This window comes from Callospermophilus lateralis, chromosome 5 (assembly GCF_048772815.1).
Source record: "Callospermophilus lateralis isolate mCalLat2 chromosome 5, mCalLat2.hap1, whole genome shotgun sequence".
Classification (NCBI taxonomy): domain Eukaryota; kingdom Metazoa; phylum Chordata; class Mammalia; order Rodentia; family Sciuridae; genus Callospermophilus; species Callospermophilus lateralis.
Genome location: NC_135309.1, coordinates 24,220,390 through 24,245,639, shown reverse-complemented (window position 1 = coordinate 24,245,639; position 25,250 = coordinate 24,220,390). Strand labels below are relative to the sequence as shown.

The 25,250-nt window shown below is 36.4% G+C and overlaps 1 protein-coding gene across 2 annotated transcripts in view; it reads left to right on the top strand.

Moving 5' to 3' along the window:
* Positions 1-1,342: 1,342 nt before the first annotated feature.
* The window catches only part of Gabra6 (gamma-aminobutyric acid type A receptor subunit alpha6), a 29,345-nt gene continuing 5,437 nt past the window's right edge, over positions 1,343-25,250 (top strand). Inside the window, exons 1-9 of one of the 2 annotated variants that reach the window (XM_076856373.2) lie at positions 1,343-1,932; positions 2,131-2,249; positions 2,834-2,901; positions 4,957-5,177; positions 5,262-5,344; positions 5,601-5,744; positions 6,128-6,280; positions 7,549-7,808; positions 15,996-16,250. In XM_076856373.2, the coding sequence (XP_076712488.2) occupies positions 1,871-1,932; positions 2,131-2,249; positions 2,834-2,901; positions 4,957-5,177; positions 5,262-5,344; positions 5,601-5,744; positions 6,128-6,280; positions 7,549-7,808; positions 15,996-16,250 (1,365 nt within the window). In that variant the 5' untranslated portion in view covers positions 1,343-1,870. Of the gene's footprint in view, positions 1,933-2,130; positions 2,250-2,833; positions 2,902-4,956; positions 5,178-5,261; positions 5,345-5,600; positions 5,745-6,127; positions 6,281-7,548; positions 7,809-15,995; positions 18,072-25,250 lie in introns of those variants that run through there. The other variant, XM_076856372.2, reaches the window with a different exon arrangement.

The following is a 25,250-nucleotide window of genomic DNA, read 5'->3' as shown; positions in this document are numbered from 1 at the left end:
GTTAACTCTTCACGCAATAAGCTGGATAATAAATATTTTGATATAAATGATACAAATCTAATGAAGTACCATTTAAATACTGGTGCCCATGCCTGAATAAAAAACAAATTGTAGTGAAAATGGACACTGTATTATTTAACAGCATCACATATATCAGAAATTTGGGGATTTAAAGTAACAGTACAATCATTGTGAGTGAAAAACACGTACTGTGGTCAGCAGAGAATGAGAAGGATGAGGAGAGATGTGGAAACTCAATTTTGTAGTGAGCAGGGGCTTTTAGGAGAGCCTAGCTTAAATCAGAGAGAACACAGTGGTCATCTTTGTTTAATGGTGGCCATGTGGGCTTTCCCTGAGGATCTATTTTATATGGCATCAAAGATGAGGGCTAGGACCAGGTTACAGGTTTTCTTACAGCATAAGTAAAACAATATGAGGAAACAGATGCTGAAAATCATTTGCCAGGGATGTTGGAAGGAATTCAGATTTGTGATGGGTAACCAGAAAATTCCATGTAACCACAAGCTTTAGCAATCTTAAAATCATAGGAAATCTTGTTCTGTTCCTATTTTAACTTGTTTCTTTTTGTCTATATTTTATTTATTGAAATGATTCATGTATTTCCTTCATGTATGATTTTTAAGAGTATGCTACATATCTGTGTAGTTATAAAGGCTTTGCAGAATTTTAGATGATGAAATCAAGAAATGAAATTATGAAATCGGTAGGACAATGCTGAACTGAATCACTGGATTTTTGATCTTATGTTCCTGAATTTTCACAATGTTTTTATTATGCCTTTTAATTATATTATCTTAACCATACTTACTATATTATAATTATTTTTATTTATTATAATTTTATTTTTTCACTTTAAATATTAAAACATTAAGGTTTAAGGGGAATTCTTTTAACTACAACTTCCTCCTATCAAAACTAATAGAGAAAGCTATTTCTCAAATTCAGGCATGTTGCTTTGACTTAAGCAATATTTTTAAAATAGGGGCAGCAACATCATCATTTACCATGCCTATGTATGTTTATTCTTATAATATTTTTTCATATTATAGAAAGAGAAAACTTAACCAGCCATTTCTCAGACATTCTCTTCTATAGACAGTTTTTATGACCACGTTCCTAAGGATAGCAGTAGAGCACATTTAAGAGTTAGCTTGAAAAAAGAGGAGAATCTGCAATGTACTTAGAAAAAAAATAGAGTAAGATGAAATTGTTCTGGTGTGCTATAAGTGCTGGTAAATGAATAGTGAGGGGTTATTTTTAAATACAATGGAAGGGTGTGTCTGCCTCCCATAAGGCAGATAAAATTCAGAAAGAGAATCCAGGAGTGTTCCAATATTGTTCAACTCTTCAAGCAGTAAGAGCTATGCAGGAATCCTTCTGTGAACCATAGAAATAATAAATGCTGAGCCCATTGGAACATAATCTCAATCAGCAAGATGCCACTGCCTTCCAGATTTCCTCACAGGCCCTGCTAATTCCATGCCAAAACTAGCAGTGGATTTCTTCCTTCTAATCTCCCCTAATGCCTTATTCGATTATTGTCACTGCTCTCCGACCGTGCACTGTCCCTTCAGAGGCTTCATTTCCCAACTGAGTCAGGTGGAGCAGGTTGGGTGTCTCCAGGACATAGTCTAAGACTATAAACCACCTCATTCCATGTGAAAAGACAGAAACAAGATCAAAGACGGCCTGGGGACTCCTCAAAGTTTTTCTGACAACCTCCTCATCTGTTGGATTACTGACTGGAAGCAAGCAAGGAAGCGGGACATGAGGGGTTTGGAGGATTTCTCTAGTTGATTGGCAAAGGAGAGCTGGTCGAGGGGGAGGAATAAACCAGGAAGAGGGTGAAATGGGCATTTCAGTGAACCGCAGGATGGTGTTACTTCTGCCCTGGCTATACATTATTCTATGGTAAGATTTTTTTCTTATTTTTCCTTTTAGCTTGGAGAAAAGGAAAAGTATATACCTACCAGGTGACTTCTATACTAAACTGCAAAAGAAACCAGGGGGTGGTGTAGCATGTATCCATAATGGAGTGAATTAGGGTAGCATAGACAACATATTTTTTCTGAGACCAGAAGGATAGATCATTGATTGTCTTACCATCAGGTTAGAAAATGCTCTGGGTAAACTGGCAGATGAAGGCAACTTCTACCCAGAAAACATCAGTCGGATCCTGGACAACTTGCTTGAAGGCTATGACAATCGGCTACGGCCGGGATTTGGAGGTAAGAAGATACATTTTTTGCTAAATCAGACAACTGTAGTTTCCTTCATTCTTTATAGCCCTTCCAAGTCCTAGAGGGGTCAGAAAGGGGGTAGATCATCAGAGTGGTAAGGAATAGAGGTTCCACAGATAGGCCATTCATGTATTCCTATTTAATCTCTGCCCCTTCCTCAATTAGTGATGTTATGGAAGTTACTTGACCTCTAAGTTTTAGAATCCTGGTCTATATTGTGGGTGTACGAACATGTTTGCCTCATAGAGAGAGTATAGAATGAAATTCTCTATGTTAAACACTCCTTAGCATTTGCTCCATGAAAATATATAGATATGAATATATTTATGCATTATTATTTTATTACAATGCTTTCTCTTTTATTCTTTAAAAATCTCCTCAATTATACTAGAATAAATTTAAAATAATGTAACTAATGTGAGGTTTCAGAGTTGAAAGATTCAAGGTGGCCCATAACTGGAATATCCTGGGATCTGCTATAGACTCTGGGCATGGGTAGCGGGGAGTTATTAAGCTCAGTCTCAATTAATATGCCTGGCAATAATTGCCCCTACTCTCTGGGTTAATTCCAGGTGCTGTCACTGAAGTCAAAACGGACATTTATGTTACCAGTTTTGGACCTGTGTCAGATGTGGAGATGGTGAGTGAGTGCTGATTGAGTTGGATATTTTTACTTAGGAAAGGAGAGCAGAGTCCCACAACTAATGACACGGGGTCATCAAGCTTGGCTCCAGATTCACGATGCAATATGTGCATTCATGCTGGGAGGGCTTGGCCATTAGAGCAGATTACCCCTTAATCTTCACATTTCACTGAGGGTTCTGCTGAAACATTTTGGACTGAAGGCCTTTTAAAGATTACATCCTCTCTTTCTTCCACATGCCATGCAATGATTTTTTTCTATGAAGAGAAGAATTTCTCCTTTGTGAAGTCCTTATACAATTGTTTGAATAGTTAAACCAAACCAAACCAAACAAACAAAAAAAGATTCTATGCCCTATAAAAATATATGGAGGTTACTTATGAAACTTAAAATATACCTGTCTTTTGCAATACATCATTGTCAAGTCTAGTTTGTTAAGACAGTAAAAGGAACACTTGGAACAGCTCATGCATTCCCCTTTTTACATTGCAATGGACCAGTGGGTGTTCTGGGGATTCTGTTCCAGGTACAGATGGCTGTAGGATTCGTAAGAAGGTATTTATAGTAGGTGGAGATGAAAACCTGAACTAGTCCTCTAGAACAAAGTGTACCATGATATCTTTTCACAGTTCTCAGGTAGCATTCTTTTCTTTGAAATTAAAATACAAATACTAATGTGGAAACACACATAACTATCTTTAAATAGCTGTGCCATTCAATTTTATTAGGGAAATATAATTTTGGATAAATAATTAATGGAGTTTTTTTAATCTTTTTTGCCATTTGAATTGAGAAAGAAAAGAAGAAAAGGGGAAAAAGAAAGATGAAAGAAAGAAAAAAGAAAGGAATAAAGGAGGAAAGAAAAAAGGGAGGAAGAAAGAAGAAAGAAAGAAAACGAGGGATATGGGTAGAGAGCAAGGGAGGGGTTTATGAAGAGATAAGTATTCTGTAATATGAGGAGAAAGGAAAGTCACCATAACTCAGAATACTGATTATTTTTGTATTATATGATTCATTCAAATACTGACTCACCCCAAGAAACAACCAGTAGTTCAACAGCTAAGTATACCCAGAATCATTTAATTCTGGGTATACTTAGAATTTTATCTTAAACATATGTCTCCTTTAAAGTGGATTTGTAAAGTGGATTTATATCCAAGCTAATGTAGCTCAGATAATTATTGTATGACTATATTGTGTGTTATATTTTATAAACAAAATTACTACCAGTACTAATAAGTATCATAAAGGAATTTATAAAACAGGCAAAAACATTTATTGACATTCCTTTTGTATAATTACAAGTTATTGTCAATAACAGTAACCTTATCAAAATTCTTAAAATTTTTGATGTTATTTCATGAAAGTCAAAAGTGGAAACTCCTATTTATATTTATAATATTTATATTCAGACTTAAATGATTATCTGTTTGGAATAATCATGGAAACATTTACTTGTCTGTTTTCTGACAAAAATATAAAATAGTTATGATGTGTGACCATAACGTGTTCATCAGTAAGGCTTATTCCTGGAAATTTGTTGAATGGTACTGTAATGCTCTGAGACTGTTTTGCAGGTGAATGAAGAACTGAGCAGAGGGTTAGACTAATTGATGGTAGGAAGGTCCGCAAACAACATGGACTGTAAATATTTTCACATGGTTTTTCTTCTAAATTGAGTAGGGAGGTATACATAGGTTCATAGGTGGGAAGATAAATTACTGAACAGATACAGAGAGAAAGGTGAGAATAGCCAGGGTGGGGGAGAAGGAGGTTTGCCCAATACAGCATATCAGTTCTGCATTTGAGAAAAATGATGATTGGCCAAAAATCATTATTCATTGATGATGAATTATTCATTTATTATAATAATCAATTATGTGTTGGTTATAAAATCATTAGTTATTAAATTATTATTTAGCTTTACTGAGAAGTTATTGTCATAAAGTGTTTTTTATTGCTTAATTTTAGAATTAGTTTTATAAGCTAGTGAGTGAATTACTTTTAATAAACCATATCTCCATCCCGTGTGAATATTGTATTCTCTCCTAGGAGTATACAATGGATGTTTTCTTCCGCCAGACCTGGACCGATGAGAGGTTGAAGTTCGGGGGCCCTACTGAGATTCTGAGTTTAAATAATCTGATGGTCAGTAAAATCTGGACACCTGACACTTTTTTTAGGAATGGCAAAAAGTCAATTGCTCACAACATGACAACCCCTAATAAACTCTTCAGAATAATGCAAAATGGAACAATTCTCTACACCATGAGGTGAGGTTTCTCTAATTCTATTTCCTCTACCGAATTGACTTCCCCTTGGTACTAACTTAGAACCATTTGTTTCAATGTCCCTAGGCTTACCATCAATGCTGACTGTCCCATGAGGCTGGTTAACTTTCCTATGGATGGGCATGCTTGTCCACTCAAGTTTGGGAGTTGTAAGTACAAAAAGCTTCTGAGCATCAAATAATGCATTCAAAATATGCAATTATATGATTCTAGTCAGAGACAGGGAAACATAAGAAAAAAAATACTGTGACACTCTTATTGTCAATCTCACAGAGATGTTAATCATCATGATTAAAAAATAAATTTATCTTGCATTTCCTTTTTTCTATAGACAATTCTAGTTTGAATGGAAAAAAAGATAGCTAGTCATATTCACAGCTATGTTTATTTTTTTTTCAAATTCAGATGCTTACCCCAAAAGTGAAATCATATATACATGGAAAAAAGGACCACTTTACTCAGTAGAAGTCCCAGAAGAATCTTCTAGTCTCTTGCAGTATGATTTGATTGGACAAACAGTGTCTAGTGAAACAATTAAATCTAACACAGGTAAAAATTTGAATACTGTCTATAAGGGGACCCCAGTGTACATTTTCAAATCAAATATTTATTTTTTTCCTCTGCATTAGCCATTTTCAGCTAAATTTGCTGTTTTGAAGTGATGAGTGTTGTCTTCAAAATTAATTTTGCAACCAGACATACTTAAAGATTTATATAATCTTCGAATGAGTCTTTAGAACTCCAACAAAAACAATGACCTGATGTGTCTCTTTGCTCTATCAGCTGCTGAGCAAGTAGCCTTTCATGAGCTGGAAAATGTCTTTGTTTTCTTCCAGCCCAAGCTAATTTAAATCTTGCATGATTGATATTCACCTGCATTCCTTTTACAGACTGTCAAGAGCAATAATACTGATGCACGTGTCTTCCAACAGGTGAATACGTAATAATGACGGTTTATTTCCACTTGCAAAGGAAGATGGGCTACTTCATGATACAGATATACACTCCCTGCATTATGACAGTCATTCTTTCCCAGGTGTCTTTCTGGATTAATAAGGAGTCAGTACCAGCAAGAACTGTCTTTGGTATGCTTTGCACTTTGTGCTCCATCTCCATTTATCCTCCACCTCTCATTGCTTGTGTGTTTTGGGTGAATATTCACATCAGGACCCTTATTCAGTCCACAAAGGAAATAGACTCCTATCTCATCCAGACAGGTATATTTGTAAAATGACACTCATCTTTCTGCAAGATATGTAGTGAATCAACAAAAATATTGTCTCAGCAAGAATTCTGGCTGGTTTCCTATGACTTTCATGTGCCCTATTTAGTCATGTTTTATTTTGATTTGCTTTTTTGTAGGGAAGGAAAAGCAGACAGGTTTTAAACTGACATGTAAATCCAGGAAAACAAAAAAACTAAGATACTGAAACTACTCATACAGAAATTGTATCTGTCTTTTACTAGGTCGAATCATATTAAATTGGCATTCTGCAGGTCTCCAATGTCACCTATTTCTTATGGTTCAACCCAAACGTTTACATATATTTATGTGTTATAAAACCACTACTAGTTCTGATGGAATGAAACAAAATAATAAGAAAAAGCTATAACTAAGAATCTTATTAGCAATGAAATCCATCCTTTTGTAGATTTTCATGACCAGAAATTTAGTAGTATATACAAAATATTTGAGTTGAACTGAAATTTCCAATAAATCCTGAGTCCTTTGATTTAGTATACTAAATTACAAATTACAAAAATATATCTGTATAATGATTTTGACCATCAATATCACACATCTCCTAATTCTATAAATTCCCCAAGTCTGAAGTTCAAGTAGGAAAACTGGTAGCAGATGAATGAGGAAATTTATTTTTTGTAAGTAGATGTTTTACCCTAAGAAATTTTTTAAAATTGAATATAACTTAATTATATTAATACTCAGACCTAGTAGATTTCTTAATTGTAATGAAAGATGTTTCAGCTACAAAAATTGACCCAAAATTTAAGATTCTTTTTACTTAAGTGATAATAATGTATTGTTTTCTTGTGAATTAAAAAACTAAGAATGATTCATGACTTAAATTTTACAATAGTTAAATAAATACAGTTGAACAACTCTTTGAGGAACTACATTGTATAAGTCACTGCACTAAACTTGAATGATACAAAAATGATAGCGCCTATGATAATTATTATGAACAGTATTAATGCAATCAGGTAACAGACAATCAGTGACAGAGTGTTTACTACTCTACCTACCAACATCTTCTCAATTGATCCCACTATTGGCTTCCTGATGCTAATACTGAATTTCTCTCTCTCTCTTTTTTTTTCTTTCTCATTTTAGGTATCACTACTGTTTTAACGATGACCACTTTAAGCATCAGTGCCAGGCACTCCTTGCCCAAGGTATCATATGCAACCGCCATGGATTGGTTCATAGCTGTGTGCTTTGCTTTCGTCTTTTCTGCTCTCATTGAGTTTGCAGCTGTCAACTACTTCACCAACCTACAGTCACAGAAGGCCAAAAGGAAGGCACAGCTTGCAGCCCAATCTCCAGTGACAATATCAAAGGCAGCAGAACCCTTGGAAGCAGAGATTGTTGTGGTAATTGTTGTCTTTTCTAATGTTACCCACTACTTAGAAAAAGGCAGCCCAAATAGTGATTACATACAAATAAACAGTTCAAAATAACAAGCTACATAGTTAAAAGTTGCATAACTCTAGTTCCAAGAGCAAGGCCAATTTCACTTCTAACATCACAGAAAAAAATGCGAAGGAACAATCCTTCATTTATCTTTGCTCCAAACTTTCACATCCTTCTTTCATCATCTTTACTTATTCTGGCAGATTCCATGCTCTCAAAGGAGACCAGAAAATTCTGCTTAGCCTTTAGATGTTTCCTTTGAACAGGTTTTATATATATATCTACTAATGAGACGTTAGATTCTGAAGGAAAGGAACAGGAACCCTTTTGGAATGGACTGTTTTTGTTAGAAATCTGTTTGCTGTTTTAGTTCATGAGGGCAAGACGTGAATGGTGAATAATAGATTCTCTGAACTAATCATAGTCCAAATATTTGATTCACATTAAAATATTCTCATATTTATATTTGTATATTAGATACATGTACCCCAATGAGTTTATGTTCAAAGATTTATAACCAGTGAGAAATGCTCATAAATTTACATTAAATTTGCTGTGGTCAAGCCCTGGTCCCCACAGGTATTTGAATAGGAAACAAAGGATAGCATTGGTATTTAAAGGGCCATAAATCTACTCCTACTTATCTGTTTCATAGATGAGTGAATTCTTACACAATTAAGCTGGACACCCTTTTAAAAATGCATTTGAAAATTGATTGACAAATATGGATTTGTTTTAATATGAACTCCAAAGAGTAACTCTTAGGAAAGAGGTAATTTTTGCTGGTAAGATTGAGTAATGCAGACACTTTGAACTGGGGATTTTTTTAATTGATGAATTTTAGCAAGCATTTCTAAATCTCAAAACCATGTATAGCTCATTCATCTTTATTTTATCTTTGTGATAAAAATTATAAAGCTATTCATGGTTTCTCTCTCTGTGAGGAATTTCTTGACTAAAAATATGATATTTGTTTTAATTGATCATTTTCACTTAGATAAAGGAAGAAATTTCTTTAAGAATTTACATTTTCTCTAGGAAATGAAAGACCCGCCTTATAATAAGTCGAGATATATTTTTCTTGAATCAGCCATGGCAAAAAAAAAAGAATGAAAACTTTTGCCATACAGTGACCCAACGTAATTACCTTCTTTTACAAATAAGAAAACAGGATCTCCAAAAAGAAAAATATTATTTACTACTGGTTAGAAAAATTACCTAGAATTGATTCTAGAACTCCTGATGTTCATAAAATTATGTACAGTGAAGCCTTCTTTTTCCCACAATTTCTTAAGGACTCAGATATACCAGAATACATACAGGAGATAAAACATTTTGAGAATGTAGGTGAGGTCATTCTCCAAATTCTTTCTTTGACATAAGTATATTTCCATATATTTGAGAGTATATATGAATGGTATATTTGGAAATGATTTTAGGGTTTTAAATTTAATTAATTCTATTATAAGCTATCTGTATCCATATAGTTATATAATCTACAAATATCGTCCAAGCTCATATATTATCTTCACACGTACTGGGAAATAAATTGTTTATCAGATTCAATTTATAAACTTATTTGAGAAATAGGGTAAAATAAAAAAAGAGAAATTAAATAAAAATAGGGTAAAAAGAAAGTGGAATGATTTTGAATATACTCAGTGGTCAGATATTAAAATTAAAAGTAATCTTTACTTTCTTTGAAATATCTTGTGCTGAGAGGAATATGATTTTAAATCTTTGGAGAAAACAGTAATCATCTCCTCAGGCTATTATTTTAAATGTATAATTTATTAATAAGATAGAATCTAAGATCTCAGGTTTTCATATAAACTATCTCCTACAATCCTAAAATAGTAACATATAATGAGCAGGTCTTTTGGGAAACTGGATAAAAAATTGCATTTAAATCACCTTAAAGTACTTTTTCTTGCAAGTTTCCATTTTTTCTTGTGAAAAATTGTATTTCTGAACCTAGTTCCACTTAAAATATTTTTAAACAATGAATAGGAGAATTTTGTTTACAAAAGGCTAAAATGTAGAAATTTAAAAAAAAGCTAACAATGCAAACTTTGAACATATCAAAAATAAATATAGGTGATCACGCAGGATTTTTTCATTTTGTTCACATGAAATCTTGGCAGGTTGTCTTATACAGTGGAGGGGAATAAATACAAATTTCAGATTTGCAATTTATATTACACAATAGTATATTATGATTGCAAGGTCATTTTTTTCCTTGAAAATACCATGACATTTAAAAATGTCTATTTAGTTGTAATCAAAACATCATTATTTGAGTAAGTTGGACATTGAAATAGCAAACTAATATGGTGAAGTTGAGATTTGGGTATTTTAAATATGTTCACTTCATAGGAAACTAAGCATGGATATAGGTAAAAGTTTATTACCTTTTTCACTTTGATTTTGACATTGAAATTTAAGATAATAATGAAAAAGAATTCAGGTATTAAAAAGGTAGTTCTCAAACTAAAAAAAACAAACAAAACAAAACAAAACAAAAAACCCAAAAAACCAAAACAAACAAAGATTGCTAGAATACTCATCAACTGTTTTGCTTTTAAGGCATTTGGAATTGGAAATTTAACTTTGTAGGTTTTGAGAAGAAACTTCAGCCGCCTTTCTCCTGTTTATATGGTTGCCGTTTTTATTTGGTGTGCTATCATATCACATTGCAGTCATTCCTGACTTTGTGGTTTCAGAACCTCTGATGTGTCTGGGGTATTCCTGTACTCCAGGCAGACAAAGCTCAGTTCTTGACCTCCTTTGGCACAGCTGGTTGGTTTCTTTATTAATTTAAAGGTCTAAGTTATCATGGCTGTGTTCCTAAGAATGAATTGTCCCTACCCCATCAACCTTCTCCTTGAGTATTGTCATTACTCCTGATTTGGCATGTTGTCTCTACAAGGGGCATGAAACTTTTTGTTTATTATCTACACACAAAATGGATTAAAATTCACTAGCCAGGAAAATGACTACATTTATACTGCTTATATCGTTCATTCATTTTCTTTTGTTTCCATTGGGCACCCATTTGTTGAGTACTTAAGTATCCACTCAATAATTCATGCTGTTCAATTGTTTGTTAAGTGCTTTCACATGCCAAGTCCTTTGCCGAATGCTGAGTGACATCCTCATGGAGCTTCTTGTGCAACAGGAAGAGGGACAACTCTGGAAGAAACCAATTAACAAGGTTTTATTATTGTGATAAAGGCTATGGTCAGTGATGTAGGACAGGATGAAGAACCATGTGAGTGTCTCAGTTTGGAGGGGGTCTCCATTTCTGGAGGAGTGAAGTCTAAGCTGAGAAGAGAAAGATGAGCCTGGCTCTGTTACAGAAGCACTAAGCCAGTTGCTAAAAACTGAAGTATAGAGAGGGAAATAAGACCTATGTCCTTCCTGCCTCCTCTTCAAGGTGGGGCTGTGTGTGGTCCATTTCCAAGCTTACATAGAAAGATGTGAAGGTTTCAGAATGCCAAAAGCTCATCTTTCCCTCATCCAGATTTTGCCAAGATTTCTTTGAATACTGTCAATACTCCATAGAAGTAAGGATTGAATTAAGACATCTGGCTTTAAGGACCAGAAAAATCACATTGCCCTCTCTCTATGGTTATACCACTCTATGATTGATGGGGAGAGTGGGGTGGACTAGATGATCAGGGATGTAAGGAGTGTTAGCTATTTTGCCATATGTCCAATCAAATTCCCACCCAATTCTTTTTTCTGGAGTTGGCTTTCCCCTAGCACCCTTGTTGCTTCACTGTGGAAATTCTAGAGCTATCTCTGCTCTCAACTCTATTAGCTGTAATGTAAATACAAGCAGAGTTCTGATTTTTTCCATAATGATTGATATGATGGTTTTAAAATATCTCAAATACTAAATGTTCTCAAAGCATAGTCTCTCTGATTTTTTTTTGTGCCTCTACATGCTTGTTCTATAAACAGTTAGTTTGCCCGTTCAGTAGTGCAGTCCTAGTTAGAATATGTATATATTAAAAGGCTACCCATTGTGCGCTCCCTTTTAAAATATTAGACTTGAAATTGCTCAAAAATATTCTCTTAATGCCTTATACCTAGACCAAATAAGTGATTGTCATATTGTCCACTTTGACTCAGAGCACCTTTGCAGTGTGACATTACTTAAAACAAAGAGGTGCTCTAAAAATACCCAAAGCAGGATGGCACTCAGCAGCAGGGGAGCCTTGGAAAAATTCACAACCACAGGCGTTCCACTCAAAACAGTGACAGCCCCAAGCTGAGCCCTCATCTGGACTCTGACAAAAGCCTATTTTGCCATCAACTGAAGCTGCTGGGCTTACAGTAGAGTAGGCGGGTCTGATACAAGCCTGGAGCTCGAAAGGCTTGAAAGGTTGGCTTTCTTTTTAGAAATTCAATGTATTTTCTTCTAAATTGGTGTCCAGTTTCCTCAGGCTGCCAATTCTGGATGATCCAGTACCGATTACTAAGTGTGTCAAGTGGCCAGGACTCTTGCATTTCCTTTTGCATATAATATTTGCTGCCTGCTAAAAATCCAACCCCACCCTCATTCATGCTGGGCAGTGAAACAATGGTGACTCCAAATTAGTGATTATTAAAGGGGATCAGTCTCCCCACAGGACATTAGGCAATATCTGGAGGCATTCATGGTTGTTGCCATTCGGGGTGGAGGGTGCTACTAGTATCTCATCAGAGGAGGTAAGCAAAGCTGATCAACATCCCAGGATCATAGGACAGTTTGTCCCGATGAGAATTATCCACCCAAATCCCTGTAATTGTGAGTTTGAGAAATCATGCCTAAACTGGGAATGAATAGCATAAGAATTTCTAACAATGTGATCTTTGGTACCTGAGAAGAATTGAATCCAGGCCTTGCCACTTATTGGCTGTGTAAGCTTCCTGTTGTAGCTTCCATTATATTGAATATAATGACATTAAAGATGTCGTCAAGGAATAAGCCAAATGATGCAAGCAAATTCCTTGTAATGCTGGTCAAGAGTAAGCCTTTAGAAATGGTAGTTATGATAGGATGTAATATCAAAAAAAATTTTTAAATACAATGTTATCATAAAACTTTGTTTTTCTTTCTTTTCCTGCCTTCTCTAACAAACCTTGAAAAATATTTAGATTTTTATTCATTGGTTGATTGAGCATAAGTTTATTAAACTATTTTATGTTCTAGGCTCTGTAGGGATCATGCATAGAACAAGGTTATCCTATATCATCAAGGAAACATTACAATAGAAAGGGTAATAAGCCACAACAGAAGAATTATACTTAGAAGAGAAAATGTTGTAATAGTCACACTAGTTGTAATAGCTAAGTAGGCACAAAAGTGTATAAAGCCATACATAATCAGTGATATCAGTTGGCACATAAGCTTGATATCAAAAGATGTGGAGGAAAGATAGAGATGGGATGGTAGGTGCACGCTACTCTAGGCAAGAGGAAATCAAGCAAAGGTAAATGAATGGTAAGAATAATAATCAGACATATTTTGGGGGATAATTGAAAAATAGCTACAACTAAGATTTGCTGTGTAAATTTGCTTGTGTGTGTGTGTGTGTGTGAGAGAGAGAGAGATTCATTTTGCTTAAATTCTAAAAATAAGAATAAGTTTGTGAGGAAAGTAGTAATTATCCCTAACTTTGAAGATGAGATCTTGAAGCTTAGGGAAAATCAGAATCTCTGATATATATGACATGTCTAAGTCATACACAAGTAAGAAGCAGATAGAGAACTGTAATCTGAAGATTTCCACCTCCCCTGTTCCCCTCACTCCTAGGCAACTCTCTACAGAGATTATTGGGGACAGTAATGAGGAAGAGAGTAATCCTATTCTATGGGACCCTTAATTCCAGGCTAATGCCATTTTACTGAAATTTTTCATGGTGTTTGGTTGTGAATGAAGCCTTTTATCTCTGGACCAGGGATATTTGGCAATCCTCATTAAGTCTTCTGTGACAATGTGACAATGCTAAGATATTCAGAAGCAGCCTTACCACCTCACACCCTAAGTTAGAAGAAGAAAATAACAGTGCCTTTCATTTTTATGGTAAATGATGTTTTATAGTCACTTTTTATTCCATTGAAGTGGCATGCCTGCTTTCCTCTGTGTAAAACAAAGACAAGTTTCAATCAGGTAATGTGTGCTAATAAAGGTCAAGACAAGCCTGGAAAGAAAATCCACTGTGAAGGTTTGCTCTCTTCCTGTGCCATCATGATCTTTAGTACTTTTCCTAGGGGAAGGTATTTCAGTTTTCCCTATGTGTGGGACGAGAGTAGGTCTTTATGGAGGATGAACCAGTAATGCATTTTTCTCTTTCAGGTGGACAATATATTAATAGCATATTTAATGGATGAAAAATAAAATTAGAGTCCAAGAAACATGTTGGAAAACTCTTATGAGGCAAAGAGTCTGGTGACCCTGGGGATTTATTCCTCTGATATCATACATTTTAAATAAAGATTTCCACTTATTTCCTGTCCAAGATCAGCAGACTAGGTTTTCCTTTATTTTAAACCCTGTTCTACCCCCAAGAACCATGGTTTATTGAGTTTTACCTACTGTAATTCCCAGTCAATAGATAAGATAGTCCTTGCTTGAAATTGTCAAATCACCTGTGAGTACACAGATTTTTTTTTTCTTTCTTTCTTTTCTTATGCTTTGGATGAAGAAGCAGATTTTTCCTTAGTTCCTAAAGTCACATTGGGCTTGAGTTCTCTATGATGACCACTATTATTTAGATACTCAGAAACTTGCATGGCAAATCAAAAGCAAAATTCAGGAGGAAAAATAGAAAGAAGAGATTCTTGGGGTTGTTATTCCTGCAGCCCAAATGTCACCACATCGGCAGGTCGTTTTGTCCTGTGGCTTAGCCCACACAGGGGAGGTGGCTATCTCATCCTGCTGCCTCAGGGTTGCTGGCTGAAGCCATGGGAGTCAGTCCATGTGAGGAGGATGCCCTGCCAGGCAGCAAAGTCGTGATTTTGCTGCCAGGGAGGAAACAAGGCCATTTTGCAAGGTCAGTGGTAATGTACAGCAAGCTTTTGAAGGTAGAGACCCAGCAAGACAACCTTGCCTGAAGGAGAGCGATTGTTACAGGATGTAGACAAGAAACAATAGGAATCAGAGGAAAGCACCCTAGATCCAGCACCATGAAAGAAATCTAAATAAGACAGAATCCAAAGTCTGTGAAATAGGCTCAACAAGAAACTGTTGGGATGAAAGAAGCATTGAATTTGACCAGTGAGCTTTTTTGGTAGCCGGGTAATCACAGACAGGGCATCTCACCTGACTGGACCTAGCTTCTCAACTGTCATTGAATGGGGTAAACATTTCTTTCAAGACAGAAGTTGATTGCTTTGCAATTTCAGCAGAACAAAACATCTAATGGTTGAAAAGAACATGCAACAAATCTGACGTCAATATGGAGGGGACCCAGTGGAGAATTTTTGAGTGAGAAGAAGAATGCTTTTAGTATAGAGCTTCTAGTGAAGAGGCAGATCTATTTCAAAGCCTTCATTTTCTCAGTCAGCTTAAGGCTTTGTACTTGGTCACCAGCCATGCCATACTAATTCTTCTTACATTTCTTAATTTTTCTTCTTACATTTCATCTGGTTCAAATTCACAAGCAAGTGAACATGCGGGTGGGCCGGGGGAGGGGGGCGGTCTGTGTCCAGAAGGTGCAAATGACCTGCACTCTGGTTTCCCTCAATTAAGTAATTTGGAATCCAACACACACACACACACACACACACACACACACACACACACACTCCACAGTTTACATCCATTTCCTTAGTGGCCTTTGCTTACCTTGTAGCTGGCTCAAGTTTTCCTAAAGGTGTGACAGTCTGTGTATTTTCTGCAATATAGAATATGCTTGGCATCAACTGTTGATGCATTAAGTTTTAGAATGTCAGATTGAAGCAAGTTATTTGTTTTTAACAGGTGCTTTCACAGTTTCCTGAGAGAGTAGCAGGATAAAATATTACTAAGGGTTTGTTGATATTTTACCTTACAAAGTACGTAGTCAATAATATTTGCCAATGGTGAAAAAAATGAGAGATTAAAGTGACCTCTATTCTTTTACCTAGTATGAATATCTCTGTGATTTCTTCCATAGCATTCCGATTCCAAGTACCATCTGAAAAAAAGAATCACCTCGCTGACTTTGCCAATAGTTCCATCCACCAAGGGGAACAAAGTCCTTACCAGCACACCCATCCTACAGCCAGCACCTGTCACCCCACCACCACTCTCACCAACCTTTGGGGGCACCAGTAAGATAGACCAGTATTCTCGAATTCTTTTCCCAGTTGCATTTGCAGGATTCAATCTTGTCTACTGGATCGTTTATCTTTCCAAAGACACAATGGAAGTGAGTAGCAGGGTCGAATAGCTTGTGGCCAGGAAAATATAACTCTATATAACTTTCTATTTTCTGTATTTAAAAAAAAATCACAATAGAATTGAGCCTTGTGTAGATGCTTTTCTGATATGAAATCAAGATTGAAAATCTATAACTCATAGCTTTGACTAAGCATGTATGGAGCCCAAAGCAATAATGTTACCAGTCAAAATTGTAAGTGGGAGATGGCTGAAAAATGTAATGTTTCCATACCTTAGATAGATTTTTTTATAAGAGGATAAAGTGGATTCAAGATGAATATCCTTCATCATTCAGTACTTTAATTGTCACTTCAAATAACAAGGTAACAATGTGAGAAATACTGACACTTTCAAAGGTTGCCTTAAATATATTTTTTGGCTTAGTTTACACAAGTGTACAATAAATATGCAGTCTAAATATTCTTCAGTAGGTTTATACCAGCATGTTGGAGGCCTTTATGCTAGCAAAATGCCTTTTGGTGGCATTGTAAAGCTTATATTGAATTTAGACATTTGTTTTTAACCTTGCTGTGCTCTTTTACCTCAGTAAAGTGTGGTATTGTATACATATAAATTATACATCAATCATAAATTATGTATGCATTTGTACATAGCTTTAGTTTTACTGCTATACTGTGTTGTTTTATCCTATTAAATTCTCCTTTAAATTAATGTGCTTACCAGAATTTCATGCAGTTGTGGAAAATCTTAGATTTTTAAGGAAGCTCTCTATATTATGGCTGTAGTTACCACTTGTAATTTCCACCTTTTTTAAGTATAACACTAAATAAATATGAATGAACTTGGTTCTTTAGATCTGTTTCATAAGCTAGGGATAACAGTTTCCCTAGGTACTGAATGATGTACTGGTTACCTGGTTACTTCCATGCCAGGGTTAGTGTCCCTGGTGATTGTAAGAGGTAGAGGTATAAGAGGCAGGCCCAGTCGCCCCACTGGATAAAGACTGGAGTCCATGTTTAAATAGTTAATTCTTCTTTTCCTCCTCTTCTATCAACAGTGAAAAATTGATGAGACTACACTCCTCTTTCTATTAGTTTAGTTCTTCCTGATGCTTCCTCTGTTTCTCTTACATTGAACTATACAGGGAAACAAGAGTTAGAAGTAAGAGAAAGCATGGAATGTGGTTTGTCTAAATGGATAAAACCTTCATTAGACACCCTGGGTCTTAGACATTGCTGCAGTCACCCAGAACTCAGAACTCTCTGGCCACCATCTAGGAAAATGTAAAAATGCCCAAAGAACTTCAATCTTAATTGAAATAGCCCTTGGCTAAGGCAAAGAGACTGAGATTTCCACCCAAATTCTCCATCATTTAGATCCTTAACTAAGTATCTTAAGTCTCTGGGAGGTGCAGCTCTGTTCTTATTTATAGAACAAAGAAACTGAATTGGATCTGTAATGGTCAATTTGAATTGTCAAATAGATTGGATTAAGAGGTCAAGGATTAAGAGGTTTATGAGTGCATTGATGAGGGTGTGTCTAGAAATGACTGGCATGTGGGATAGCCAACTGAAATAGAAAACCTCCCACTGACCAATAGGATGATGGCTTGGATGGAATAAAAGTTGAAAGAACAAGGAAGCATCCAAAGATGCAAGCTCAATTCTTCTTGAATGGTTTCTTTATTGCTGCTGCGAACTTCTGAGGATATCAGATTCTTGCTTCTTCACTCTTCTAAAGCGGATTCTCCAGATGCCTTTTGTCTCAAACTAGGGTAGCAACTTTGATCCCTCTTGTCCTGGGACATTAGCCTCTTGGACTGCACAGCTACTCATTCTCACAGCTTTCCAGCCTGCAGATGGCCATTGTGGACTATTCAGCTTTGGTTATCCTTTTATAATTATACTTCCTGTTGATTCTGTTTCTCTAGAGAAACTAATACAGGATTCCTCCCCAAGCCCCTTCCATTGTGCACACTTATGTTGTTTCATAACTATTCTTTCCTATCTAAGTGAATTTGTTATAATTATATAGAGCTTACTTTTCTTTTGTGGAATATATTAGACATAATTTAACATTAGGTAGGTAGGTGTTCATCATCTCAGTTTCATCCTCCTTAGAGTCAAGTATGTGTTGCTATTTTCTCCATTTAAAGATGAGGGTACCAAGGCACAGAGAAGAGAAAAACATGTGCTTAAAATCAAGTAGCAGTCAGATTCTATGGCTGAGAATGAAGCTCAGATACTATGAATTGACAACTTGTTCATTTAACTGTATTCACACCTGTCCTCATGTAATACAATGGGACTTTATGCCTTCATTCCCACTAGAAATCTCTCACACTTTCCCTGTAATAATTCCCATGGTTTTCTGATATCATCCATGTCCTTCCACAGCATTCATAAACATGTCATTGTGAATGACACACTTTCTCAGCATTTATGTTAGAAGCTGAAATAAAGACAACTGATTAAAAGAAAATATTTGCTATATCCATATGATTGTGTTATTTAGCAGTAGCATCCCCCAGAAAAAAATTTCAAAGCACCACTTATGTTACTGTCTATACCATGTCCTCTATTACCACCCCCCAATCAAACAGATGTGGGATTGTGTTTCTCTGAATGCATGCATGACTTACTCCAGTCCAAATAGCTATTTAGAAACTAAAGTGCGACCGTGTTAAAATGAACCAGAGTATTTATTTCAACAGAGGGAATTTCATAGAGAAGGACCTGTTCAGTCACACAGAGATGTTAACTGTGAAGACAGATATGGAGCAGGAGAGGATAAGGGTAACAGAACCTAGAAATAGGGAAGAAGCTGTATGGATCCAGACCACCCAGAGCTGGGGATCAGACTTCAAGGGTAGGGTGCCACTGGAAGTTCTGCTCACTAGAGGAGGGATTCTCAGAGCAGACTCTCAGACCTCCAAGGTTTACTGCTAGATTCTCAGGAGCTTGAAGTGGAACAATGCAAATTTGGGATCAGACTCAAGGATGTGATGCTTGACTGAAACTGGGTAACTCTGAGAGGAGAACATGAAGTGGGTTCTGGGAGGACAGAACAACTAGAGACAAGAACCAATGCTTATCTCAGGGTGAAGCAACACTTGAATGGCAAAACCAGTCAACAACGGGACACTGTACCTGCCCTTTCCTCCTGCCTTCCTTCTGCCTTCCTCCATCTCTCCAGGGCTTTCTGTCAGCAGAACCAAACAGAAATTGTCTTGAGGAGAAGGAATAAAAATTACAGGGTTTCAGCCCCATCATGACAAAATGGAATATAGACGGTTGGATATGGAACTGACAGATAATTGCTTGCTAACTGGCATAATTTAGCTCTTTGGTGATTCAGAACTATATACATACTGCTGTACATTTCATACTGCTTCACAATAATAAGATGTGATTATCCTTTGTACAAACAGAAATACTCTCATAATTTTTCCAAAAAGGAAATGCACAAAATCTTAACAGTTATTATATCTATCTCTAGGCAACAATCCTAGTATCCATTTCTGAGTGATGATATTTATTCTTCCAATACAATTACAGCCCCACTGGAATGCTCTCTTTCCTAAAGTCTCAATTATGAAATAAAAATGCATACATAAAACAGTTCAAGGGACAGGAGAAGGGAGGTCAGAAAAGAGATTACTGAATATAAACAACCCTCAGTATATAAAATACCTATTAGAGCTTCATGTATGTGCACATTATATATATACCTGTGAAAAGGCTATTAAGCAAAGGATAAAATATGCATAGCTATTACAGTCTCTGTTTCTGCAGTTGGCTACAAGACCACAGTTGATATTTATAACTTTTTTTTTTCCTACTACCTTTTCTGTCAGTCAACACCTTACCTGGTTGATTTGGAGTTCTTTATCCAGAAGTGTTACTATTTTTTTTTTTTTTGGTACTAGGGATTGAATTCAAGGGTGTTTAACCACTAAGTCACATCCTCATTCCCCTTTTTTATTTTTTATTTTAAGATACTAAGTTGCTTAGGGCCTTGCTAAGTTGTTGAGGTTGACCCCAAACTTGGTGATCCGCCTGCCTAAGCCACCTAAGCCATAGGTTAAGTTAGATTACAGGTATTCACCACAACATCCAGCTCCATAGGGTCTAAATTCAGGTGTGGGACAATTTTGTCCAGGTGTTGGACAATTTGTTAGGAAAATTTCTTCCACCAGCCAGAAAGTCCTAGAAACCCTTGAGGCTCTATTATTCCCAACCTTGAGGCTCTATGATCACCAACCTTGTCTAAGTCTTCTGTAAATTTCAGCCTCACTTTCCTTCCTAATTAATGTCCTGGAATTCTCCTAGGTGACTTGTCAAAGGAAAGATTTCAATTTATATCATTACTCTACCATCATCACAAATAAAATATGCATCTGCTTTTTTGAGAGAAGCAGCCCACCACAATAAAAAGTAAGAGACTCTTTATAACTGCCATTGGAGGTCTTCTGTTCTTCATTATTTGTACAGAAAATTAAAACCTGTGAGCATAAACCTTTCTGTCTGTAAATTCTCCAGTCAAAAGAGGCTACTCAGTCACAGTTATCATCATCATTATAACTATTAAAATAAATTAGTATAGAAGATTCTTTGTTCTCCAGATGCTTCATTATAACCAAATAAAAGTGATCATTTTAATTAACGGTGAACCCTGGGCTTCATGTAACAAATCACTAGTGTTTCACTTTTAATTGGCAAGGAGGTCAGTAGTTCACTAAAACCATGGACATTCCAAAGGAAGCCCAGGGTCTTCTGTTACCAGATACAATCCAGGCAGAAAAAAATGTCAAGCATTGTTAAGGCTGGGACTTGGGGACAAAGAGAGGGACATGGAGTTAAATTCATTGGGGAAGACCCCACCAGGAACTGGATCCCAGAAGAAGGCAATACCAGGGGCATGATGAGGCTGCTCCTGAGAAGAGAGAGAGAGAACCTAGAGGCCACATCAACTGCTGCTGCCAGTGTCCGAGGACAGGAGCTGAAACTCATGCAGAACAGCAATAGGAGGAGTGCAGAAGTCCCTTCTTCCCTTTTCCTCTTGGCCTTTGTCTCCCTGTTGTCTTTCCTCACAACTAGCAGAAAGCATGGGAAAAGCCCACCCTGCTAGGCCTAGAAGGGAAGGTTTGCAACAGAGACATTAGGAAACATAGGGACCCACCCTATTCTGGCATCCAGCTTAAGCCCTTTAAAATTGCTTAGTGGTTGCATTTCATGAGCAGAGTTGAGTGGTTGAGGGAGCCATGTAGAAGACAGGCTTCTGTCCTGAAGTACTTCTTGGTAAAGATCCATTTCTATATGTTACCACACATGAGTTTATGCATGAGAACTGCTTAAAATGGTGTGTGGTCTGTCTAGGGCCTGGTCATGCATGATTGGTTAGAGTACCATCATGATCATCCTTTTACATTCCAGTAGTTAGCATTGTTATATAATTGATAAAATTATGGTTAAAAGCATTCCCTGTCATCTCAGGCGTAATCATGAATGGATTTGCTTATGACATACATTAGCCGACACAAAAATAAAATATGTGCTAACACACTCAAACTAAAAAAATAAACAAAGACACAGTCAGTACTGAAGAGTCTGAGCATTGCATGACTCTAGCTACTAAAAGTTCATAACTTTGAAGAGCTTCCCACAAAGTTTGGCTACTTGATCATGTGCTATTGTTTAATGATGCCTCAATTCATGATTGTCCAAGAATGTTTTCTGTCCTAGAAAAACCAGTGGCAATTATTGTTTTGAATCCTCCAGAACCTGAGCTGTATTCATTCTTCTGACCGCATGTGTTTTTGAGCATATGGGGTAGAAAATGGAGAGGAAATCTATAACATAAAGCCTACTCACAGGAGTCTTCCAGACTAGACTCGTTATATAAATCGAGTCAGAAAGCTAACATACAAGTAGACTACTTGTACATTCCTGAAATCTCTTTGTTTATTTATTGGTTATTTCAAAATGAATTAAGTAGACCACCTTTTCTGTATAATCTGCATTTTAGTTTTAATTGAACACATTAACATCCCATAATTTACTTACTCTAGATTATTTTTGCAGTTGCTGCTGGAGTGGTTTGTTAATATGTTTTCCCTTGTTTGCAATGTCTGATTTTAACATTTGTTCAAATGTTGAAGTAGCAAAGTTTTACTTTTGCATATAGTTCAGTTTTCTAATGACCTTTGTTATGCGGAGAACCAATAATGTGACATTGAGCCCAGAGTCGCCCAACTCTCACCGGTATACCTGTAAACTTACTCAAGTGAACCAAAATGAAGGATTGAAAGCCAAACACTGTAGTCACATAGTCACCATACTCTCATCCAGACTCTCCTACTCATATATTAAGTTTACTTCAGGTTAGTTAATTTGTTTCTTAGCCCAAAGGGATATAAGGAGTAAAATGTAGAATAAAACAGAACAGAGGTAGAAACACAGCATACTGAAAACTGTGAGTGAGATGGATGGCTATAAAAGTAAGTTTCAAAACCATGAGTTCAATGTGCTTTGGATGGCATACACCCTCTGTTGCAAAAGTATGGCATATGGTCTGAGTGACCTGATAGCATTAGTTCACCACAATGGTTAGAGACCCTTAGGGAAGTCACTTACTTTTAGGAGCTTTTATTTGTATATATATATTTTGAGGATTTCATTAAATAATTTCTAAAATCCTTTAACCACTGAATTTTGTTTAGCCTTATTACAATTTCATAATGATTTTTTAATTATATCCATTTAAAACATCAGAAGAGTGTGTCACATGTTTTAAAAATATTTCCAACCAAAAGTAGTTAAATAACAGTTGTTTGGTTTTAATGCGAGTTAATAATTGTGATTAGCCTGTGTCTTGGTCTGTTTTTGTTGCTATAACAGAATACATGAGATTGGATAATTAATGAAGACAAAGAGATTATTTCGTTTAGGGTTCTAGAAGGCAAAAGTTCAAAACCAGGCAGCTGCACCTGGTGAGAGCCCTGTTCTGTGTCATAACATGGGGAAAAAGCAGAAGGGTAGAGGGATATATGTGAAAGGCAAAAAGCATAGGGGCTAGACTCACTTAGTAACAAGATAGAAAGAATCCACTTCTACAAGAAAGGCATTAATACTTCTTAATGGCCTAATGAACACAAACGTTTCACCTCCTAACACCACTACAATCTAATCAAATTCCAACACAAGTTTCTATATTCAAATTATAGCAGCATGTGTATGATATGCTTATGTGTTTACATATCTTATTTGGTTTAGTCTGTACAACAATTCTATAAAGAATGTTGTATTTGCACACATTGTACATGCAAATGATAAACCATGACTCAGATAAGTGACGTTAATTGCATAATGTATCATGGTGAGACAAGATCCACCATGCTTGTTTCTGTTTATTTATTTGTTTGTTTGTTTTGGCTTCCACCAAACCACACTGTCTCTCCAAGTAGCACAGATAACCTGCTTCATTTTGGAGTTACAGGTAATCAGGAATTGTCTGATTCTCAGGACACATGGTTGGTGCTATATCAAATATAGGCCATTGATGAGCAGCACTGTCCCTGACCACAACTGTATGTAGCCACTGACTCTGCCATCATGTTTGGTGGCCCACATTCCTGCAAGAACACTCAGATGACTGAATGTGATCCTCACTCTGCACCACCTATGACGTCAGTACCCATTACTAAGGATGGGCTGATACAGAGGACATTTTCTCTGCTCTTTCTCTCTCTTTCTGAATATTATTATTTATTTTTAAAGTGTCTTTCCTACATATTTGGAGCAAGGAAGTATGAACGAGCATCCCTCCATGTCATCTAACCAGAAGTTATTATCCTTTCTTCAAGCAGTTATTTAAATGTGGAAAATACACAAGAGGCCAAGTCTCACAGCAAAGAGCATGGACTACCAAGATAATCTTGTTCAGCTAAATACCTCTTCAAAATGCCATCCGGGGCAGCTTGCAGAACCTTGGTTTCTTTTCTAATAAACCACCTTTCTTAGCTTATAGGGCTGTAACAAAAACATAAGTAAATACATGTAAATAGGTAAAACAGACTTTGACATAAAATGTGTTGAAAAAAAAATTGTCACTGACTCAGAGCAATCTTTTATTAGTTAGCGACAATTAGTGAGGAGTCATGACTACATGTTGGAATTTGCATCTCTTTATTTCCCTAGTGCCTACTGCAGTATCTGATATTTTATAGCTGTTCTGTAAAATTTCACTGAGGAAATGTTATGGTCTTCTTCAAGGCTTTCCCCCCATCTCTACCTATAGTACCAGCTTGGCCGCTCTGAAAAAGTTGTTCCAGCTCATATAATGGACTAAGCACATTATTTTTTACAAAGTCTCTTAAGGAAGGTATGACTAAGATGTTTTCTTCCCACTTTAAAGATGGGGAGCAAGATCATATAACCTGTTCATGGTTAGCCAGAGGGCAGAGCTAGAGACTGAAGTCCCAGGTCTCTCCTGTGCCTGAACGGGAGCATTCTGTCTGTCTCTGCCAGCCCTTGAAGCCTAAGATCGCAGATTGGAAAGTTCTGAGCATGCTCAGAAGCACTACACCGCCTAAGACATTTGTGAATGTTGGTGAGTTTGCCACAGTGGGCTCTTAGTAATCAATTATCCTCAGTGAATCCCACACCCTTTCCCTGTTTATGAACCTATCCCAGATATTGAGACATTTATGTAGAGAGAACAGATGAGGGTGGAGTGCCTCTGCCCCCAGACAACCCAAATGGGTCTATTATCCAGTGGGTGCATTATTCATACCATTACCCTTTCATCTTTCTAGTAATTGTCCAACTGCTAACTCTTTTCTCACTGTTATTAGCAAAAACAGATTTAGATCAGGCCATTATGAAATTCATTAGCAGGTCATCTGAAAGTCACTTGGTGAAAGAGAGCAACACCAATGCACGTGTACAATTACTGCAGATTTAGTGTGACTATTTTTCACCATTATGCTTCAATGTGCTCATTTATAAAATAAGGATATCAAAACTCC